The 17,055-nt window shown below is 49.9% G+C and overlaps 1 protein-coding gene across 4 annotated transcripts; it reads left to right on the plus strand.

Annotated features, from left to right (window-relative positions):
* The first annotated feature begins 860 nt into the window (after positions 1-860).
* On the plus strand, positions 861-13,457 carry Tfe3 (transcription factor binding to IGHM enhancer 3). Of its 4 annotated transcripts, none has more exons than XM_028770832.1 (10): positions 861-937; positions 3,754-3,867; positions 4,791-5,094; positions 5,595-5,840; positions 6,051-6,155; positions 7,594-7,711; positions 8,942-8,998; positions 9,167-9,242; positions 10,615-10,762; positions 11,655-13,457. In XM_028770832.1, exons 3-10 carry the CDS (start codon positions 4,879-4,881, stop codon positions 12,090-12,092), a joined length of 1,404 nt encoding a protein of 467 aa, XP_028626665.1. In that variant the 5' UTR covers positions 861-937; positions 3,754-3,867; positions 4,791-4,878; the 3' UTR covers positions 12,093-13,457. The 4 variants fall into 4 exon arrangements, with proteins under 4 accessions (XP_028626665.1, XP_028626663.1, XP_028626664.1 ...); XM_028770830.1 differs by lacking the exon at positions 861-937 and adding an exon at positions 974-1,366; XM_028770833.1 differs by lacking the exon at positions 861-937 and adding an exon at positions 2,249-2,289.
* The last annotated feature ends 3,598 nt before the right edge of the window (positions 13,458-17,055 follow it).

A 17,055-nucleotide genomic window follows, 5' to 3' on the forward strand; every position in this document is an offset into this window, starting at 1 on the left:
TACCTGTTGGTATCAATGGAACGTCAGTGTCCACGTCACCCTGCATTTATCTGCCACACACAGGCTCCTCCTAAATGACTGATCAAGCGAATAAGTGAGCAAATCGATTAAGGTTGGGAAATTTCTTGTATGCAAACCAGCTGGCCTGCTTTTTTCATTATTTATATATCTCTTATCCTCGTAACTTTGCCAATACAGTTTATGGCCCCATTTGACAGGGCAGGAAAGTGGAGGCTCAAAGGGGAGCAGGTCTTCTGCATTATTCAAATAGTTCATTATGATTACAGAAGTCATTCTCTGGAAACCAGATCTAATTACCATCTGTCCACTCATTCATCCATCTGTCAAAAGCTTCATTAAGCATCTATTGCGCAGTACAGTGATCATAGTACAATAAATACTTTAGATAACAAGAAAACAGGCTGAGCTCTTTCTGGAAGACCAGCTCCGTGGCTGGACTGTGTGCACCGAAAGGGCAGGGTTTCAGCACCACCTTCAAGGAATGTTGCCTCACTCAGAGTGGCTTGAGGAGACACCGGTACCGAGGAGTTGGAGTGCGGGCAGGGATGACCCTGGACTAAGAGCCGGCATGGTTCCACTAAAAATGCTTGGCGTGGAGACTTTCCACGCAGGCGTGGAAAACCCAAGATTCAGCTTAATATCTTGCCGGGGCTGGGAATTGGGGCTGGGGGGGGGAGGTATGAAGATGGTGTGGATAATTTGTGGGAGGGGGTGTGGCTCAGGAAGCTACGTAAAAAATAAGGGCGTGGCACAACCAAATCACTCCTCGCCTATTTGCTTCCGCCTCCCGGGGCGTGGCCTAAAGGCCCCCCTTCTTCAAAGGGCGGGCCAAAGCCGGTGTTCCCTACGGCTCCAAGTCGTGGCTTAGGGCGGGATCTCCAATCTCCCGGCTGCAACTGGCTGCCTTGCTCAGGAGGTATGGCCCAACCAGACTTCCATCCCCAGTGTGGTCACTTCCTGTGGAGTTTCCCCAGCCCAAGGAGGAGGGGGAAGAGGACGAGAGGGAGGCGAGCGGTCGTTCGGGGTTAGGTTGGGGGGTGTCGGTCCGTTCAGGGCGGGTGATGACTCACGGCCCATCCCATCTTCCCGACGCCGCCCGCCCACGCAGAGGTAGCTCCATGGCTTAACGGAGGAGGCAGCGGCAAGCGGGGGGAGGGGACTCTTATTTTGTTAGGGGGACCGGGCCAAGGCCCGACCGGCCTGGCAGGGCTTGCCCGGAGCCGGGCGTCATGTCTCATGCAGCCGAGCCAGCTCGGGACGGCGTAGAGGCCAGCGCGGAGGGCCCTCGAGCCGTGTTCCTGCTGTTGGAAGAGCGCAGGCCAGCTGACTCGGCCCAGCTGCTAAGGTGCGGGGCCACCTCTGGGGCCCGGGAGTGACAAGTGAGGTTCCTCGGGGATTCATCTCAGGACACTGAGGGGTCCAGGGGTTGGAAACTCTTGGCCTAGGCTTGAAGGACGTCAGAGTGCCCATCTTGGGTGGGCATCTCAGAAATCTGGTACTGACCTGCTTAGACAGAAGCTTTCAGGAGTAGTGGTAGTGCGCTGAGGAGGGCACAGTCATATTTGGGGGCTCTTGGCTGGGTCTAGCGGGGCAGATTGTGGAGTATACAGAAACGGTCTGCTGTAGTTGAACTTGGGAAACTGATTAGAAGCTGAATTGGAGATTGTTGAGTTGGTCGCGGAGGGATGAATTTGAGGGCACACTGTCAGGTGAGACACTGATTTGAAGGAAATCCTGGGATTTCCCCCCCCCCTTTTCAGCGTGGGGGAAAAAATCCTGGGAGGCAGACGTGTTATTTGGGGCACCTAGTGATTTCCCAGTAGCCGGTGCTGTGTTTGGGAATAGAGGAGTTAGGGGGAGGTCTCTGATATGCCGGGAGTGTGTGTGTGTGAATAATCGAGCGAAGCAACTTGACGGGCCCAACCGTTTCACTGTTGCTACTCCGCTCACCCGGCATCTGGACAGAAAGGCTGAGATAGTGGCAACCGCTCTTGTCTTATCCAGTGGGTGCTTACATGTGAGGCGGCAGGGCAGACTGGAAAGATACAGTTCACTTTTTAGGCGCGCGGGGGGGGGGGGTGTTTGGGGGAGGCCTCGAGCCTTATATGGGAACCCAGAGGAGGGTCTTGTTTCTGTTGCCACTCGCCCTAGCCTTGCAGCCGGCCCTGCCCACTGCCTACCCACACACCCCCCTCTTCCTTTTATTTCATCCTCCCAGCCCGTCTCTCAGTTCCCGGGTGTAATCTTGAATCAGTCTCTAGAGCTGGAGTGAGTACCGATTGCACCATTCCCGTCTGGGTGGGTCTTCGGTCTCTCCCTTTCGGCACCTCTCTCCTCCATCAGCCTTGCTTTGAAGCTCCGGCCCTTCCTTGTCCACATCCCTGCCCTCGCCAGCACCCATCTTTTCCAACTTAGGTGCCCTGGTGTGTGAGTATGGAGGGGCTGCCTCCTGTCTGCCTGGGATTGTTGCTGAACTCAGCGACTGTCGGAGCTTCCTCTTCCCAACTTCCTGGGTGGCTTTAGAGCCCCATCTGTGGGCAAGGAGAGGAAGGAAGACCATCGTCGGGGAGGGGAGAGACTAAGTGGAGTCACAAGCTTAGTGGGTTCTAAACTTGACTGAATTCAAGGGTGCATGTTATTTGGGGATGTGGTGGGTGGAACCCAGGGCTTCACACTTGCTAGACAAGTGCTGTTCCACGGAGCTCTACACCTCCAGCAAGGATGTGTATTCACCCTCGTTCGTGTTTTGCCGGGACACTAGGGTCCTTTATCCCCAACCGGGAGGACTGAGCAGAACTATCTTGGATTGCTTATAACAGTCTACATCATCACACTACTGGGCACAGTTGAAAGGAGAAGGAGGGATGGGTATTGCTTTGTTGATGTAGTGTGGGTCCGAGATCCTGTGGTGTTTTTTGTTTGTTTCATAATTTGAGATACAGGCTCCGCATATAGTCTAGGTTGACCTCAGCCTTCTTCATATGAGGTATGGCTTGTTTTGTGTGCAGGTGGATGTTGTTACTGAAAACGAGTGTGTGTTTTGATCTATCTACAAAGTAGTAGTAGGATAGTAGGACGAGGTTGGGCAGTTTCTCCTAGCTAAGAAAGATGCTCCTCCTGCAAGGCAGATCGCGCGCTCGATCCTCTTGAAGATGCTCACTGAAGGAGGGAGGGGACCCTTTCCTAGTTCCGTTCTTATATTTGAGTGGGCATCCTTGGCGGTTGAACTGTGGCTGGGCCTGGGAGAACTTATTTGCAAAGTGGTGACTCTTGATGCAAAGTAAACCCGGGGAGCCCAGGTCTTTTTGTGATTCATTCAGTTGATGTTACAATAGAGTGCTGGGCTGATGGGTGTCCTTCCTGCCTCTTTGTGCATGTCTGCGGACATGGGTTCGCTTTCAGCTGGGAGCAAAACAGTAGGGGGTGTGGGGGCTGGGAGTACTGAATGCAAAACTGCCTGGAATCCTATTCAAAATGAATTGTCATTCCCAAAGTCGCCCCCCCTTAATCCCAGGTTGTTGTGATGGTTCAAGCCAGGGAGTTGGGGTCCAGGCCTTTCTATTGTTCTGACCCTTCAAGCAAGCAGTATGGGGTAGGAAGAGGGAAAGGATATGGGACTTGGTCGTGGCAGTGCCCTTCTGGATACGAGCCCGCCTTGGTGTCTGGGGAAGGGAGGGTATTAGAGCTCCCGGCAGTCACTGATCACCACCCCTTCCTCCCTGCCCCCCTCAGCCTGAATTCTTTGCTTCCGGAATCTGGGATTGTTGCTGACATTGAGTTAGAAAATATCCTTGATGCTGACAGCTTCTACGAGCTCAAAAGCCAACCCCTACCCCTCCGCTCCAGGTAGGACTGGCCTAACGGACCCTGTTCCCAGGCTTTCTCCCTATTCCATGGCCAAGGACCCTCCGAGCCCACCCAAACCCACGCTCCCCTTCTCAGCCTATATTTTTCCCCTGCTGAAATTATAGGCACGGGAGGAGAGGGGGGACAGCAGGTGGACAAGTCAGTGCGTCTCTGGCCTGCCTTATCTCCCTACTAGAATTCGTGTACAGATCTCGAAAACCTGACTGCTCAGATAGGCGTGGCCTTCCTAAACTCCCGCCCTCCTGTGGGTGGGGCCATGCAGCCCCTGCTCGGCCCTCCTCACACCTGGCAAACCCACCCTCCCTTGGCTCTAGAGCGTCCAGGCTGGTGGGTGGAAGCCTAAATGTGCTGAGTCATCGGCCTGGGCTCTGAGAGAGGGGAGGGGACCTGGAAGAGGGGCAGGAAGCGAGGATTGTGAAACCTCTGAGATTTTCTAGACTAACTAGCTCCTGGCAGCAGAGCCCTGGGCAGGGAGGAAATGGAGTCTGGTTCCTCCTCTGGAGCCTGATGCCTACGTCCAGGAGCTCCAGATTTGGCTTAGCAATCTTCTGTGTTCACGTTTCACCGTGCAGCCTCAGTTCCACTTGAGCTCAGGTTTTTAGTAAGAAAACCTCTTCTTCTTAGAAGCCAGCATCTAGTCACTAAGAACTTGCTCAAATGGAGGCTTCACCGTCAAGGCCAAAGGCTACAATCTTATTTCCCCTGGAGGAGTTGGCCAGACTGTGACCTTTGAGTGATGGAGGCCCACATCCAGACCTGGTACCTCTGTCTCCTACCCACACTTTGTGGTCTCGGGACACCAAGAACAAGACTGCTTCTGGATGTAGTCCAGGACACTGTGACCCTTAGGCTTGGAAAGAGACTTGTAGCTTACCTGTGGCCCCATATTTCTCATTCTACAGCCTCCCAATATCACTGCGGGCCACACCAACCACCTCAGCTACACTGTCTGCTTCGTCGTCTTCTGCAGGGGGCTCCCGGACCCCTGCCATGTCATCATCCTCATCACGGGTCTTGCTGCGTCAGCAGCTTATGAGGGCCCAGGCACAGGAACAGGAGAGGCGTGAGCGGAGGGAACAGGCAGCGGCTGCTCCCTTCCCCAGTCCTGCGCCTGCCTCACCAGCCATCTCTGTGATTGGCGTGTCTGCTGGTGGCCACACATTGAGTCGTCCACCCCCTGCCCAGGTGCCCAGGGAGGTACTCAAGGTAAGGACAGATCCAGAAGCTCTGGGAGCTAAGGGGGTCCCCCAGGGGCCTCGTAGCTTTTGGACAGGATCCATGTGGTTCTAAAGACAGTTCATGATAGTGTTTAAATCGTCTGCTGTTGTGCCCTGGGTGTTTCTGGTTTCTTAGGCTTTCTTCTGTACCTGCGAGGAATATTTTGGCCATTGGGATGTCTAGGGAAGGCATATGTGGTTATAGTTCCTGGTTCTACTGGGTGGTGTCAGAGATGTAGCAGGGAACCCTGAGGACTCTGACAAGGTGATCTAGAAACTGATGGAACTTATAAGCCCTGAGGAGATTTTTGGAGGGGAAAAGAAGTTTGGGGTCTTGGGGAGATCTAATATTTTTGAGATGGTCTCAAATTCCAGGCCCCATTGGTTCACATGAGCCTAAAAACAGTTGAGTTACAGGCTGGGGCTCAGAGTTCCTTCTCTGAGCTCTTTCATACCTTCTCTCCTTCCACATGGTCTTTTATGTCACAGGTTCAGACCCACCTAGAGAACCCTACACGCTACCACCTGCAGCAAGCTCGCCGGCAGCAGGTGAAACAGTACTTGTCTACCACACTTGGGCCCAAGCTGGCTTCCCAGGCGCTCACACCACCACCAGGGCCTTCCAGTGCCCAGCCGCTTCCTGCCCCTGACACCGCACATGCCACCGGCCCTTCTGGCAGTGCTCCTAACAGCCCTATGGCGCTGCTCACCATTGGGTCCAGCTCAGAGAAGGAGGTAAGAGGCTGTAGAGAACCTTCCCTTAATGCCCTCCGTCCAGTTGTTTTATTATTGTTTTGTTTGCGTGTGTGTGAATGCCTGAGATGCTGGGAATAGAACCTAGGGCCTTGCCCATGCCAGGCTGGCACTCTACCATTAAGCTACTCCTACCCCCAGCCTCCCGTTCCAGTTCTTCTAACCCTGTACAGTATTTACTTCTTCCCCCAGATTGATGATGTCATTGATGAGATCATCAGCCTGGAGTCCAGTTACAACGATGAGATGCTCAGCTATCTTCCGGGAGGCACTGCAGGGCTGCAGCTCCCCAGCACGGTGAGGTCCTAAGAAGGGAGGTGGTCTGAAAAGTACAGCATTCTTCTGTCACTAAGACCACATCCGCATTGGCTGTGTGTATATGAGTGATCCTTGCCATGCATTGTGCTAAGAGAGTGAGAAAGGCCTTACTTACATTGAGGATGTGGCTTAGGCCACCACTGCTCTCAGGCCTCTGTTAAACTTCATGGCGAGGTGGCCCTGGTAGACTTAGGTATATATAACATGGGGAGTTTATAGATATACTACTACCTGGGCACTTGAGCTGTGCTCTGCTAACTACCAAGAAGAGGAAATCATGTAACAGTTCCAACATCCCAAGAGAGTCAGGCTCTACCATGTAGTGATTGGAACCAAAGAGCTTGAGTTAGCTCTACCATGTGGTTGGATCGTCTACTATTTGGAATGTACCACGTCCCTCACAGTGAATTGGGCTAAGAGGCTCAGTCCTTGCAAAGAAAAAAAAAATGTCTCTTCAGAGCAAGAGCTCTGCTGTTAGCACAGTTTGATTCTGGAACATTCAGAGAACCCTCATCACTTACGTTGGCAAGTTATCTCCTAGCTTTTCCCAACACATCCCAAGAGGATGGAACGTTGTATAAAGATGTGGGTGTAGGTGAGCAGAGTGCCTGCCTTGCATGGGTGAGGTCCTAGGTTCTGTCCTCAGTGCCACACACACACAAAAAGGTCCACTTCCTTCATAGATTTTCATATGGTTTCTGAGGGATTTCAGTATATGACAGCTTGTCAAGGGCTAGGACCGGGTGCACTTCTATATGAGTGTATTACACCAGATTGTGTCTAGGATAGGGAGAGAGCGAGACAAAAACTAGGCTGGTAGATAAGCAACACTAGCTGGCAAAGACTTACACTAGAGATTCTAAGATACTGGAATGTGTGGGTAGACCTAGAGTCAAGACCTTGGGAAATGACCAGTGGAGAGCTCATGGTTTTAAAGTAGGGATCACACTTAAGGCTGGAAGTCTCCAGAAAGCCAGCTTTTGGATGGCGTGTTACCATGGTAATTTACCAAGGTCTGAGAAGATTGAGTTGGAGTGTTCAAGAATGCTGGTTCGGAATTCTGGGCTAGAAGCAGCTAGTGGCCTGGAATGTCAGATCCGAACTGACAGAGAACCTGACGATTGGGATTTTTCCAACATATTTCTTCTCAGAGCCAGCCTTGGAGTTTTGGAGGAGGGCTTCAGAGGCCACTGAGATATTTGAGGGGCTGAGTGGGCACCCCCCCCCTCAGGTCCCACAAACCAGGGAAAGTTCACTTGGTTCTGTTCCTGTTGTAAAGTACCATGTGAGACTTCCCTGAAGGAGAAGAGATGCCCTGGAATTTCCCGGACCTTGCATTAGAGGATGCTAGCTTTTAATATGTGAGGGTCAGGAGCCTGAATTTGAAGAGGCTGTTCTGTGCCCTTGCTGTCTACAGCTGCCTGTGTCGGGAAATCTACTGGATGTGTACAGCGGTCAGGGAGTGGCCACCCCAGCCATCACTGTCAGCAATTCCTGTCCAGCTGAGCTGCCTAACATCAAACGGGAGATCTCTGGTAAGTGCCAGGCTCTTGGCCCTTTATCCCACCCTGTCCTGCCGTGTCACAACCAGATCTGGAGCTAGATCTAGTTCTACGGAAAGGGTTTGAACTTTCCAGAAACAGGTTGAGGCTGTGGCTGGGAGGGTAGCTTAGCATCTGTGAGACAGTCAGTTCCATCCCAAGCACCACAGAGAAGAGAAACCAAGGCAACAGCTTTCCTTTTTTGTTTCTGGTTTTGTTTTGTTGTTACGGACTTTCACCTTGTTTTTTTCCCGGACTTCTCTTATCTTGGGTGTAACAGAAGGCCTGTGCCACCCCAGTTTCATTTTTAAAAGTAGCAAAGAGAGCCATTTTATTTACCTTTTTGAGACACAGTTTCACTCTGTAGCCTAGGCTAACCTCAGGTTCCCAGCAGCCCTCTGGCCTGGGCCTCCGAGTGCTGAAACTACAGAGCTATGTACAAATGCCTAGCTCTGGAACTCCCTATATAGCCCAGGCTGGCATTGAACTTGGAGCAATCTTCCTGCCTCTCCTTACAGTGCTGGGATTACAGGCATGAACTACCATGCCTGGCTCAAGACATCTTTTAAAGCAGTCAACAAAAGTATGGTGGTGCGTGATTGTGGTCCCAGCACTTGGAAGACACTATGGGCTACGTATTGAGGCCCTGTCTTTAAAAAACAAAACAAAACAAACAACAAACAAAAAAAACAGAAGAAAGAAGAGGAGAAGAAGAAAGAGGAGAAACAGCAGCATCAAAAGAAGATGAAGAAGAAAAAGAAGATGATGATAACAGGGCTGGAGAGATGGCTCAGCAGTTAAGAGCACTAACTGCTCTTCCAGAGGTCCTGAGTTCAATTCCCAGCAACCACATGGTGGCTCACAACCATCTGTAACTCAAGTTCCAGGGGATCCAATGCCCTCTTCTGAGTTCCTTGGGTGCCAGACATGCACATGGTGATTCACACACAAAGGCAAAACATCCATAAACAGAAAACAAACATCTAGTTTTAAAAAAGAAATCACTCCCAAGTCTGGTTCTGTGGCCAAACTTTGTAGTTGGAACTAATTTGGAGACTGTCAAGGAGGATGGCTTAAGTTCAAGGCCAGCCTGGACAAGAAAGCAACACCCCATCTGTAAAGTCTCAGCTTCTGTCCCTCTCCCACTAGCCCCTACCTCTGCGTCTGCAGGGACTCTGCTTTCTGTACCCAGAAGCCCTGATATCCACCCTCACTCTCTTCCAGAAACCGAGGCAAAGGCCCTTTTGAAGGAGCGACAGAAGAAAGACAATCACAACCTAAGTAAGCCCCAGAGCAGGTGCACCTGCCCGTGTGCCACACAGCCCTGCCGTGCTCCTTGCTTCAAGGGCCGCCTTCCATGGGAAGCCTCCCAGAACCCTATTCCTCTCTCTTCCTTCACCCATTGATGACTCTTTCCTACTCTTTCTTTTTCTCCCCCTCTCTTGAAAGTTGAACGACGCAGGCGATTCAACATTAACGATAGGATCAAAGAACTGGGCACCCTCATCCCCAAGTCCAATGATCCGTGAGTCTGGGCTGGGGACCCCAGGCCAATGGGAGGTGGAACAAGCACCCTGGACCGGGACAGTTGTTCCTTGGTGTGTCTGCCATGTAGTCTTGCCCAGACAAAAGTTCTGTGAGCCAGATGCTGAGGCTCATACTTGTACTCCCAGCATTGGGGAGGCTGGGGCAAGAGGATTGCCATGAGTTCAAGACCAGCCTGGCCTATATAGTAAGCTCTAGGCTATCCTGAGCTATAGAGTGAGACTCTGCATAAAAAAAAAAAATCCCTCCCCCCAAAAAAAGAGGTCTCTGTCTTTCTTAGCTGAGGGACGGTAGACCCTCTGATTGTGAAGCCACAGTGTTCGTTTGTCTGTCCTATCTGTACCCCGTGGAACACAGACACAAGTTCTGTTCATTTCATACTTCTTTTGCGTAGTCAGGGTTCAGTTATTGGGCCTTTGCTTTGTACCAGGTACTCTGCTAGGCTCTGAGGATACCAGAGGGAACACAAAAGAAAAGTCCCATTGTCTTTTTGGATCTGATGCTTTTAATTGGGGCAACACAGTTAAGACAAAGAAAATCCATGACATTCGTTTCTCATGAGGGTTGTGGAACATAATGAACAGAATGGAACTGGCCATGGTGGTGTTGGCCTATCAGCCCAGCACTCAGCAGTGTGAGGCAGGAGGATCTAGATAGAATTTGAGAATGGGCTCAAAACAACAAAAAGGACATGAACTGAAGAGCGTGCTGAGCACTTAAGAAGACCTGAGTTTGGTTCCAGTTCCAAGGCATCTGGCCTCCATGGGCATCAGGCAGGTGTTGTTGGTGCATAGACATTCATGCAAGCAAAACACCCATACACAGAAGGAAGCTGAGTGGATGCTGGGATGGTAAAGGTGGCTGCGAGCAGAGGAGGGCTGAGCAGGCCTCAGATGACAAGAGAGACTACAGGCCAAAAAGATGGCGCTCTGTATGTAGCTAAGCATAGTGCTTGCCTACCGTGTGCAAGGCCCAGCACAGAACAGGAATGGGCAAGATTGAGGAGGCCACGTGGTAGAGGGAACACCCACATGGTGGGTGCACTCTAGGTACAGGGTTATTATCCAAGAACAGGGCCTGAGATGGAAAATAGTTTCCTGTATTAACACTTGAGAGGCCAGCCTTGGCTATCCTGGGGAAAAGGAGCCAGAAAGGGTGAAGAGGGCTTCCGGGTTTGGGGCTATAATGAACACCACTGGAAGATTGCAGGCATAGGGTTTTTTGTAAGCACTCTAACCCTTTGATTTACCTCAAATTCTGACATGCGGTCAGGTATTCCATCTACCTGGTACAGTCTCCCTGAGAGACGTCCTATGCAGCTCTCGGTTTTTCCTCCTTCTTGGGCCCCACAGGGAGATGCGCTGGAACAAGGGCACCATCCTGAAGGCATCTGTCGATTACATCCGCAAATTACAGAAAGAACAGCAACGCTCGAAAGACCTGGAGAGCCGGCAGCGGTCCCTGGAGCAAGCCAACCGAAGCCTGCAGCTCCGAATTCAGGTTTGCCGGGAGAAAATCAGAGGGTGACTGGCACTTCTGCAGGTGGAGGCAAAGATCTGACCAGTTCCCCCTTTAGGCAATCCAGTTCAAAGGTTGATGAGATAAGTAATTAGCACATCGTTAGCAAGAGTAGTTAGGCACGGTGGTTCTCTACTGCAACTCTAATCCTACCATTCAGGAGGCAGAGGCTGGGGGATCTGTGAGTTCAAGGGACAGGGTCTGGGCCAGAGTCTGCCTTTAAAAATTAGAAATAAGAAACAGATGGTTTAATGGCTCACTTGGTGCTCTTCTAGAGCACCGTTTGTTTGTTTGTTTGCTTGTTTTTAAAGCACCCACAGGGTTGCTCACAACACTGTAATTCCAGTCCCAGAGGATCTGACGCCCTCTTCTGGCTTTCACAGGCACTGCACATATGTGCAGGCAAAACACCTATACAGACAAAAATAAATATTAAAAAAAAAAGAGTCTCATCTGGGCATAGTAGCACATGCCTTTAATTCCAGGGAGACAGAGGAAGGCAGATCTCTTGAGTTCAAGGCCAGACAGGGACACACAGAGAAACCCTGTCTAAGGGTCAGGGAAGGAAAGAGAGATTCTCCAAATAAACAGTAGGCTAATGGGCGTGGCATATTGGCTGAAGTGCTGTAATAAGAGCTACATGCTCATTAACTCAGTTGATTCCCAGAACCAGTTCTATGAGAGAACCCACCATTATTGTACCACTTTACAGAGTGGGACTCTGGGGCTCAGAGACTACGCATGACATCGGGCGAGCAGTGAGGCCAGAGGCTGCACTGGAACCTAATAGCCTGCCGTTTCAATTAAGTCAGTTTTCTGCCAGTGAGGGCTTTGAACACCGTCTTACTTTGTACTCACCCCTTCATTTTTGCAGGAGCTAGAACTGCAGGCCCAAATCCATGGTCTGCCGGTACCTCCCAACCCAGGATTGCTCTCCCTAGCCACGAGTTCGGTGTCTGACAGCCTCAAGCCGGAACAACTGGACATTGAGGAGGACGGCAGGCCAAATACAACATTTCATGTGTCAGGAGGATCTGCCCAGAACGCTCCTCCACAGCAGCCTCCAGCACCACCTTCAGATGCCCTTCTGGACCTGCACTTTCCAAGCGACCACTTGGGGGACCTGGGGGACCCCTTCCACCTAGGGCTAGAGGACATTCTGATGGAGGAGGAGGGGATGGTGGGAGGACTGTCAGGGGGTGCCCTGTCCCCACTGCGGGCTGCTTCTGACCCCCTGCTTTCTTCAGTATCCCCGGCTGTTTCCAAGGCCAGCAGCCGCCGCAGCAGCTTCAGCATGGAAGAGGAGTCCTGATCAGGCCTCACTCCTCCCCTTGGACATCCCCACCTAGGGAAGGAGGACAAGCCTGGATGAGCCCCTGCCCTTTTCCCTACCCTCCTGTGAGACTGTCCTGTCCAGGAAATCTGGGGGAAGAGGAGTTACAATCGGGCCCCAACCCTGTAATAGGCAAGGAAGAGGAATCAGGTGAGGCCCCGCCCCTTTTCCAGAGAAACTGCCCTGTACAGGTATTTGTGAGGGAGGAGGCAGGAGAGAACTGGGAAAGCTCAGTTCATCACTTGAGCATCATAGCCTTACCCTTTGCCCCCAGTCCTCCTGCCTAGGTGATGGAGAGAGGCAGGATAAGGGTATGTTTACCCCTGGCCACTAGGGGCCCTTATAAACAACAGGTCTCCGAAGGAAAAGAGATGCCAGGATGCTACTCCATTCTGTCTCTGGGAATTGCCAGTACAGCTTTTCCTGGCATTGGAAGAAGAAAAAGAAAAATAGTGTCCCACCCCTGGAGGGTTAATCCCTAACCTTTCCTTATGACCCCTGACTTGTTCTGGCAATGAACAATAGTGAGGATGTGATCCAGCCCATCATACTCCTGGGACCCATTCCTTCTCTATAGGAAAAGCTCGGCACAGGTATTTCCGGTATGGAGGAATTACTAGGCTCTGATGTCCCATGTAGAGACCCCAGCCCCAGCCCTGACCCTTAGCAACACATCATGCAAGCATTCCATTCAGCAGGAAGGATCAGTTCCTACGCTCCCTGCCTTAACCTGGGACCAGCCTGGGACCTGACATGTGAGGGAGGGCTCTGTGCTGACCTTATTCTTGGGGAAGGGAACACATTTTGAAATCTTGTAGATTGACATTGTAGACCTAGATCAAGTGAGACTTAGATCCTCACCCTTGGGACAATGTTGCCTTTTCTGCCTTGTGGGGCAGTTTGGAGAGATGATAGGGATTAGTGTGGGCCCAGTCTAGGCACCCCAATACTTCCCTTTAACTTGTAGAAAATGCTAAAGAAAGGACGTGTCCAGGCTGTGTACCAGCCCAGGGAAACATAGAAGTCTCCCCTTTATAAAAGGCAGGGGCCTGGAGGGATCGTGACAAAGGTATATTGTACCCCTCATTTGTGGAATTTTTTATTGAACCCACCCACTCAGAAGCTAGGTCAACCCTAACCTCTGTCCTCTCCACACTGTTCTCCATCTGGGGGACTACCCCTGTTTCGGAGCCAGTCCCCACCTAATCCCATCCCCTCCACCTACATTCAAGGTCTTCAGCTTTAAATTGCTGGGGCCAGGCCCCAAGGAGGGTTTACTGAGGGGTCTGTAGGTTTGACTAAAATAATAAATGCTAGGCGTGTTTGATGCGCTTTTAACTTTGCCATAAAGTCTCCCGTTCTTGTTTTTGATGGTGCAATGAACATGGCCCCTGTGGGCCAGGAGAAATCACAATTCTAGAAAAAACAGAACAGATTTCAGAGGGCCAAACAGAATTTTTAGACAGAATGAGAGCCCAGAGGGAAAGCACCTGCAAGCAAAAGCAAGGAGGCTTCCTAAGGGCCTCCCGTGACTCCGCTGAACGGCTGTGCTTTCCCTCCAACTGATATCCCCAGGGGGATTGTTCTATGTGCCCGGATCGTCCCACTTGCTGTTCCAAGAAGCAGTACCTTCTGCAGACAGACAGCCTGTAAGCGCGCCAAGCCGGAATGCCACGGGCAGAGATAGATAGTCTTCCTTACAGGGCTGGAGTTGGAGACTCAACTAGCCCTCCAACACTCAGCCACGTCCTCAGTCTTGCAGGCTCACTGATAAAGTATGTGAGGTATTCAGCAAAAGGTATTCAAGCTCGTGGACACAACAAAGACAAAAAAAAAATCCAGTGTGGGTGGGAGCAGGCATTGCCTCCATGTCTGGAATTCCAACATTGGGAGGTCGAGGTGGAAGAGATTGCAAGTGAAGGGTAGCCCAGGTTATACAGACCCATCTCAAGAACAAAAGACAAGAATGGAGAGCACATTAACATTCTGGGGCATGCACATGAAGGTAAGTACACATGTAGCCTCTTTATTATTTTTTTAAGACAGTCTCAAGTAGTCCAAGCTGGCTTAGAACTCTGGATCCTCTGCCTCTTTAGGAGTGGAATTAGACACCTGGCTTGTCACTTCAAGGGTGGGAAAACTATTTACCTAATGGTTCTTCAACATAACTGACAACAGGACAAGAATCAGAGTTAGTCCTTAGCATCACACCAGGCTGGTCCCTGTGAGTGTCCAGTCCTTGTTACTGCATCTTCCCTGCATGAGAAGAAACCCAGTGCTTAGGAGGCTAAAGTAGGAATAGTAAGGGACTGTCCCACACCAATTAGGCATGCTGGAGCATGCCCAAACACTCCCAAGGTTGAAGTAGGAGGAAGGTCTCAATGAGTTCAAGGCTAGGCTGTGCTATAGTGTGAGTTGAGATTTTTGTTTCCAAACCACAGTGGGCAGGTGATAATGGCTCAGCCCAACACACCTGACCATTTGGAATTCTATACTTTGAATTTACTTAAAGAGGAAGTAGAGAACAAATTCCACAGCGTTGTCTTCTGACAGCCATGGTGTACATGTGGGTCATGACACATGTTCTCATATAACCCACACACAATACCAACAAAAAGCCAGCTGGGTAAACAAAAACCACTGATAATCTCACAACTTGGAAGATGAAGGAAAGAGGGATAAGAACCTGGAGACCGACCTGTACTACATCGCAAGCTCAAAGCCAGTCTGATCTACATGAGACCTTGTCTCAAGAACAATGATGTTGTAAAAATAGGAAGGATTAGAGAGATGATGCAGCAGTAAAGGGCGCTGGCTACCCTTCCAGAGAACCCAGGTTTCCATTCCCAGGCCCTGCAGTGTGGCTCTTGAGCATCTGGAACCCCAGTCCCAGGAGGATCTGATGCCCTCTTCTGGCTATCTCAGGTACTGCATGCACACGGTGCACTGACATACAAAATCTCCATACACTTTAAAAATAAGGGAAAAGAAATACAGATAATTATAAAAATAGAGACCAAAGATATGCTGGTATACTTCTTTCACCCCAGTGCTTGGGAAGCAGAGGCAAGTGAATCTCTTGAATTTGAGGCCAGTATGTTGAACATGGGCAGTTCCAGGCTCCACTCCTAGATTACATAGCAAGACCTTGTCTCAAAAACCCTAAAACAACCAATCAATAAACACATAGAAGAATACATTTCACCAGGCAGTGGTGGTGCACGCCTTTAATCCCAGCACTTGGGAGGCAGAGGCAGGTGGATTTCTGAGTTCGAGGCTAGCCTGGTCTACAGAGTGAGTTCCAGGACAGCCAGGGCTACACAGAGAAACCCTGTCTCGAAAAACAACAACAAAATACATTTCAAGATATAAGGTCTCAGGCTTAAGGGATAACTCACCCATTAAAGGCTATAGCTCACAACCAAAACAGACAACAGTTATGCCAAGTGATATGACCTAGACACAGGACATATACTGTATAACTCACATGTGGTAGCTAGATTATTGAATTTACAGAGAAAGTACAATAGGGTTACCAGAGGCTGGGAAGTTCAGAATTTACATATTTACATATATATACATATATATACACATATATATACACATATACATATACATATATACATATATACATATATACATATATATATATGCATTGGTGTTTTGCCTACATGTATGTATGAGGGCATCAGATCTTGGAATTACAGGCAGTTGTAAGCTGCCATGTGGGTGCTGGGAATTGAAGCCAGGTCTTCTGGAAGAGTAGTCAGTGTTCTTAACCACTAAGCCATCTCTCCAGCCCCTCAGGATAATAGATTATTATTTTAAGGGTACAGTTTCTGTTTGGGATGATAAAAGAGAGTTCAGAAAATATATATAGTATCAGTGGCTAAGCATTGCAAGCAAATTTAATGCTCCTGAATTTCACATTCAAAAATGAAAAAAATGCCAATTTTGTTATACATACACAAAAAAAATTTTTTTTTTTGGTTTTTCAAGACAGGGTTTCTCTGTGTAGTTCTGGCTGTCCTGGAACTCACTCTGTAGACCAGGCTGACCTCGAACTCAGAAATCTGCCTGTCTCTGCCTCCCAGGTGCTGGAACTAAAGGCGTACGCCACCACTGCCCGGCAACAAAAAATTTTTTGATACAGCATCTTTCAGTATGTAGTCCTGGCTGTCCTGGAATTCGTTATGTAGACCAGGCTGTCCTCAAACTCACAGATCTGCCTGCCTCTGCCTCCAGAATGCTGAATTAAAGACATATCCTGCCACAGCCATCTATTTATTTATCATTTTATGTGTATGAGAGGTTTGCCTGCATGTATGTATATGCACCTTGTGCATGCCTCATGCTCTCTGAGGTCAAAGGATCAGGCATCCGATCCTGGGACTGGAGTTATAGACAGGTGTGAACTGCTAAGTGGGTGCTGGGAATAAAACCTGGGTCCTCTGCAAGAGCAACAACTGTTCTTAATAGCCGAGTCAACTCTCCAGCTCCTGTACACACAGGGTTGGGTTTTTGTTTTCATTTTGGTTTTTGTTTGTTTGTTTTTTTTTTTTTTTGGTTGATTTTTTTTTTTTTGTTTTTTTGAGACAGGGTTTCTCTGTGTAGCCCTGGCTGTCCTGGAACTCACTCTGTAGACCAGGCTAGCCTCAAACTCAGAAATCCGCCTGTCTCTGCCTCCCAAGTGCTGGGATTAAAGTTGTGCCCCACCACCGCCCGGCTTTTGGTTGATTTTTGTTGTTTTGCTTTTGTTTTTCTGAGACAGGCTTTCTCTGTGTAGCCCTGGCTGTCCTAGAACTCTTTTTGTAGACCAGGCTGGCCTCAAACTCAGAGATCTGTTTCCTGAGTGCTGGGATGAAATGCACATGCCACCACCTCCCAGTTCACACACACACACACACACACACACACACACACACACACACACACACACACA

The sequence above is a fragment of the Grammomys surdaster genome, unplaced genomic scaffold (assembly GCF_004785775.1).
Source record: "Grammomys surdaster isolate TR1022 unplaced genomic scaffold, NIH_TR_1.0 204, whole genome shotgun sequence".
Classification (NCBI taxonomy): domain Eukaryota; kingdom Metazoa; phylum Chordata; class Mammalia; order Rodentia; family Muridae; genus Grammomys; species Grammomys surdaster.

Coding starts and splice junctions, on each gene's coding strand:
- Tfe3 (XM_028770830.1), top strand. CDS start 1,251: ATGTCTCATGCAGCCGAGCCAGCTCGGGACGGCGTAGAGGCCAGCGCG. Junction 1,367..3,753: donor GACTCGGCCCAGCTGCTAAG/GTGCGGGGCCAC, acceptor TGCCCCCCTCAG/CCTGAATTCTTTGCTTCCGG. Junction 6,156..7,593: donor GGCTGCAGCTCCCCAGCACG/GTGAGGTCCTAA, acceptor TGCTGTCTACAG/CTGCCTGTGTCGGGAAATCT.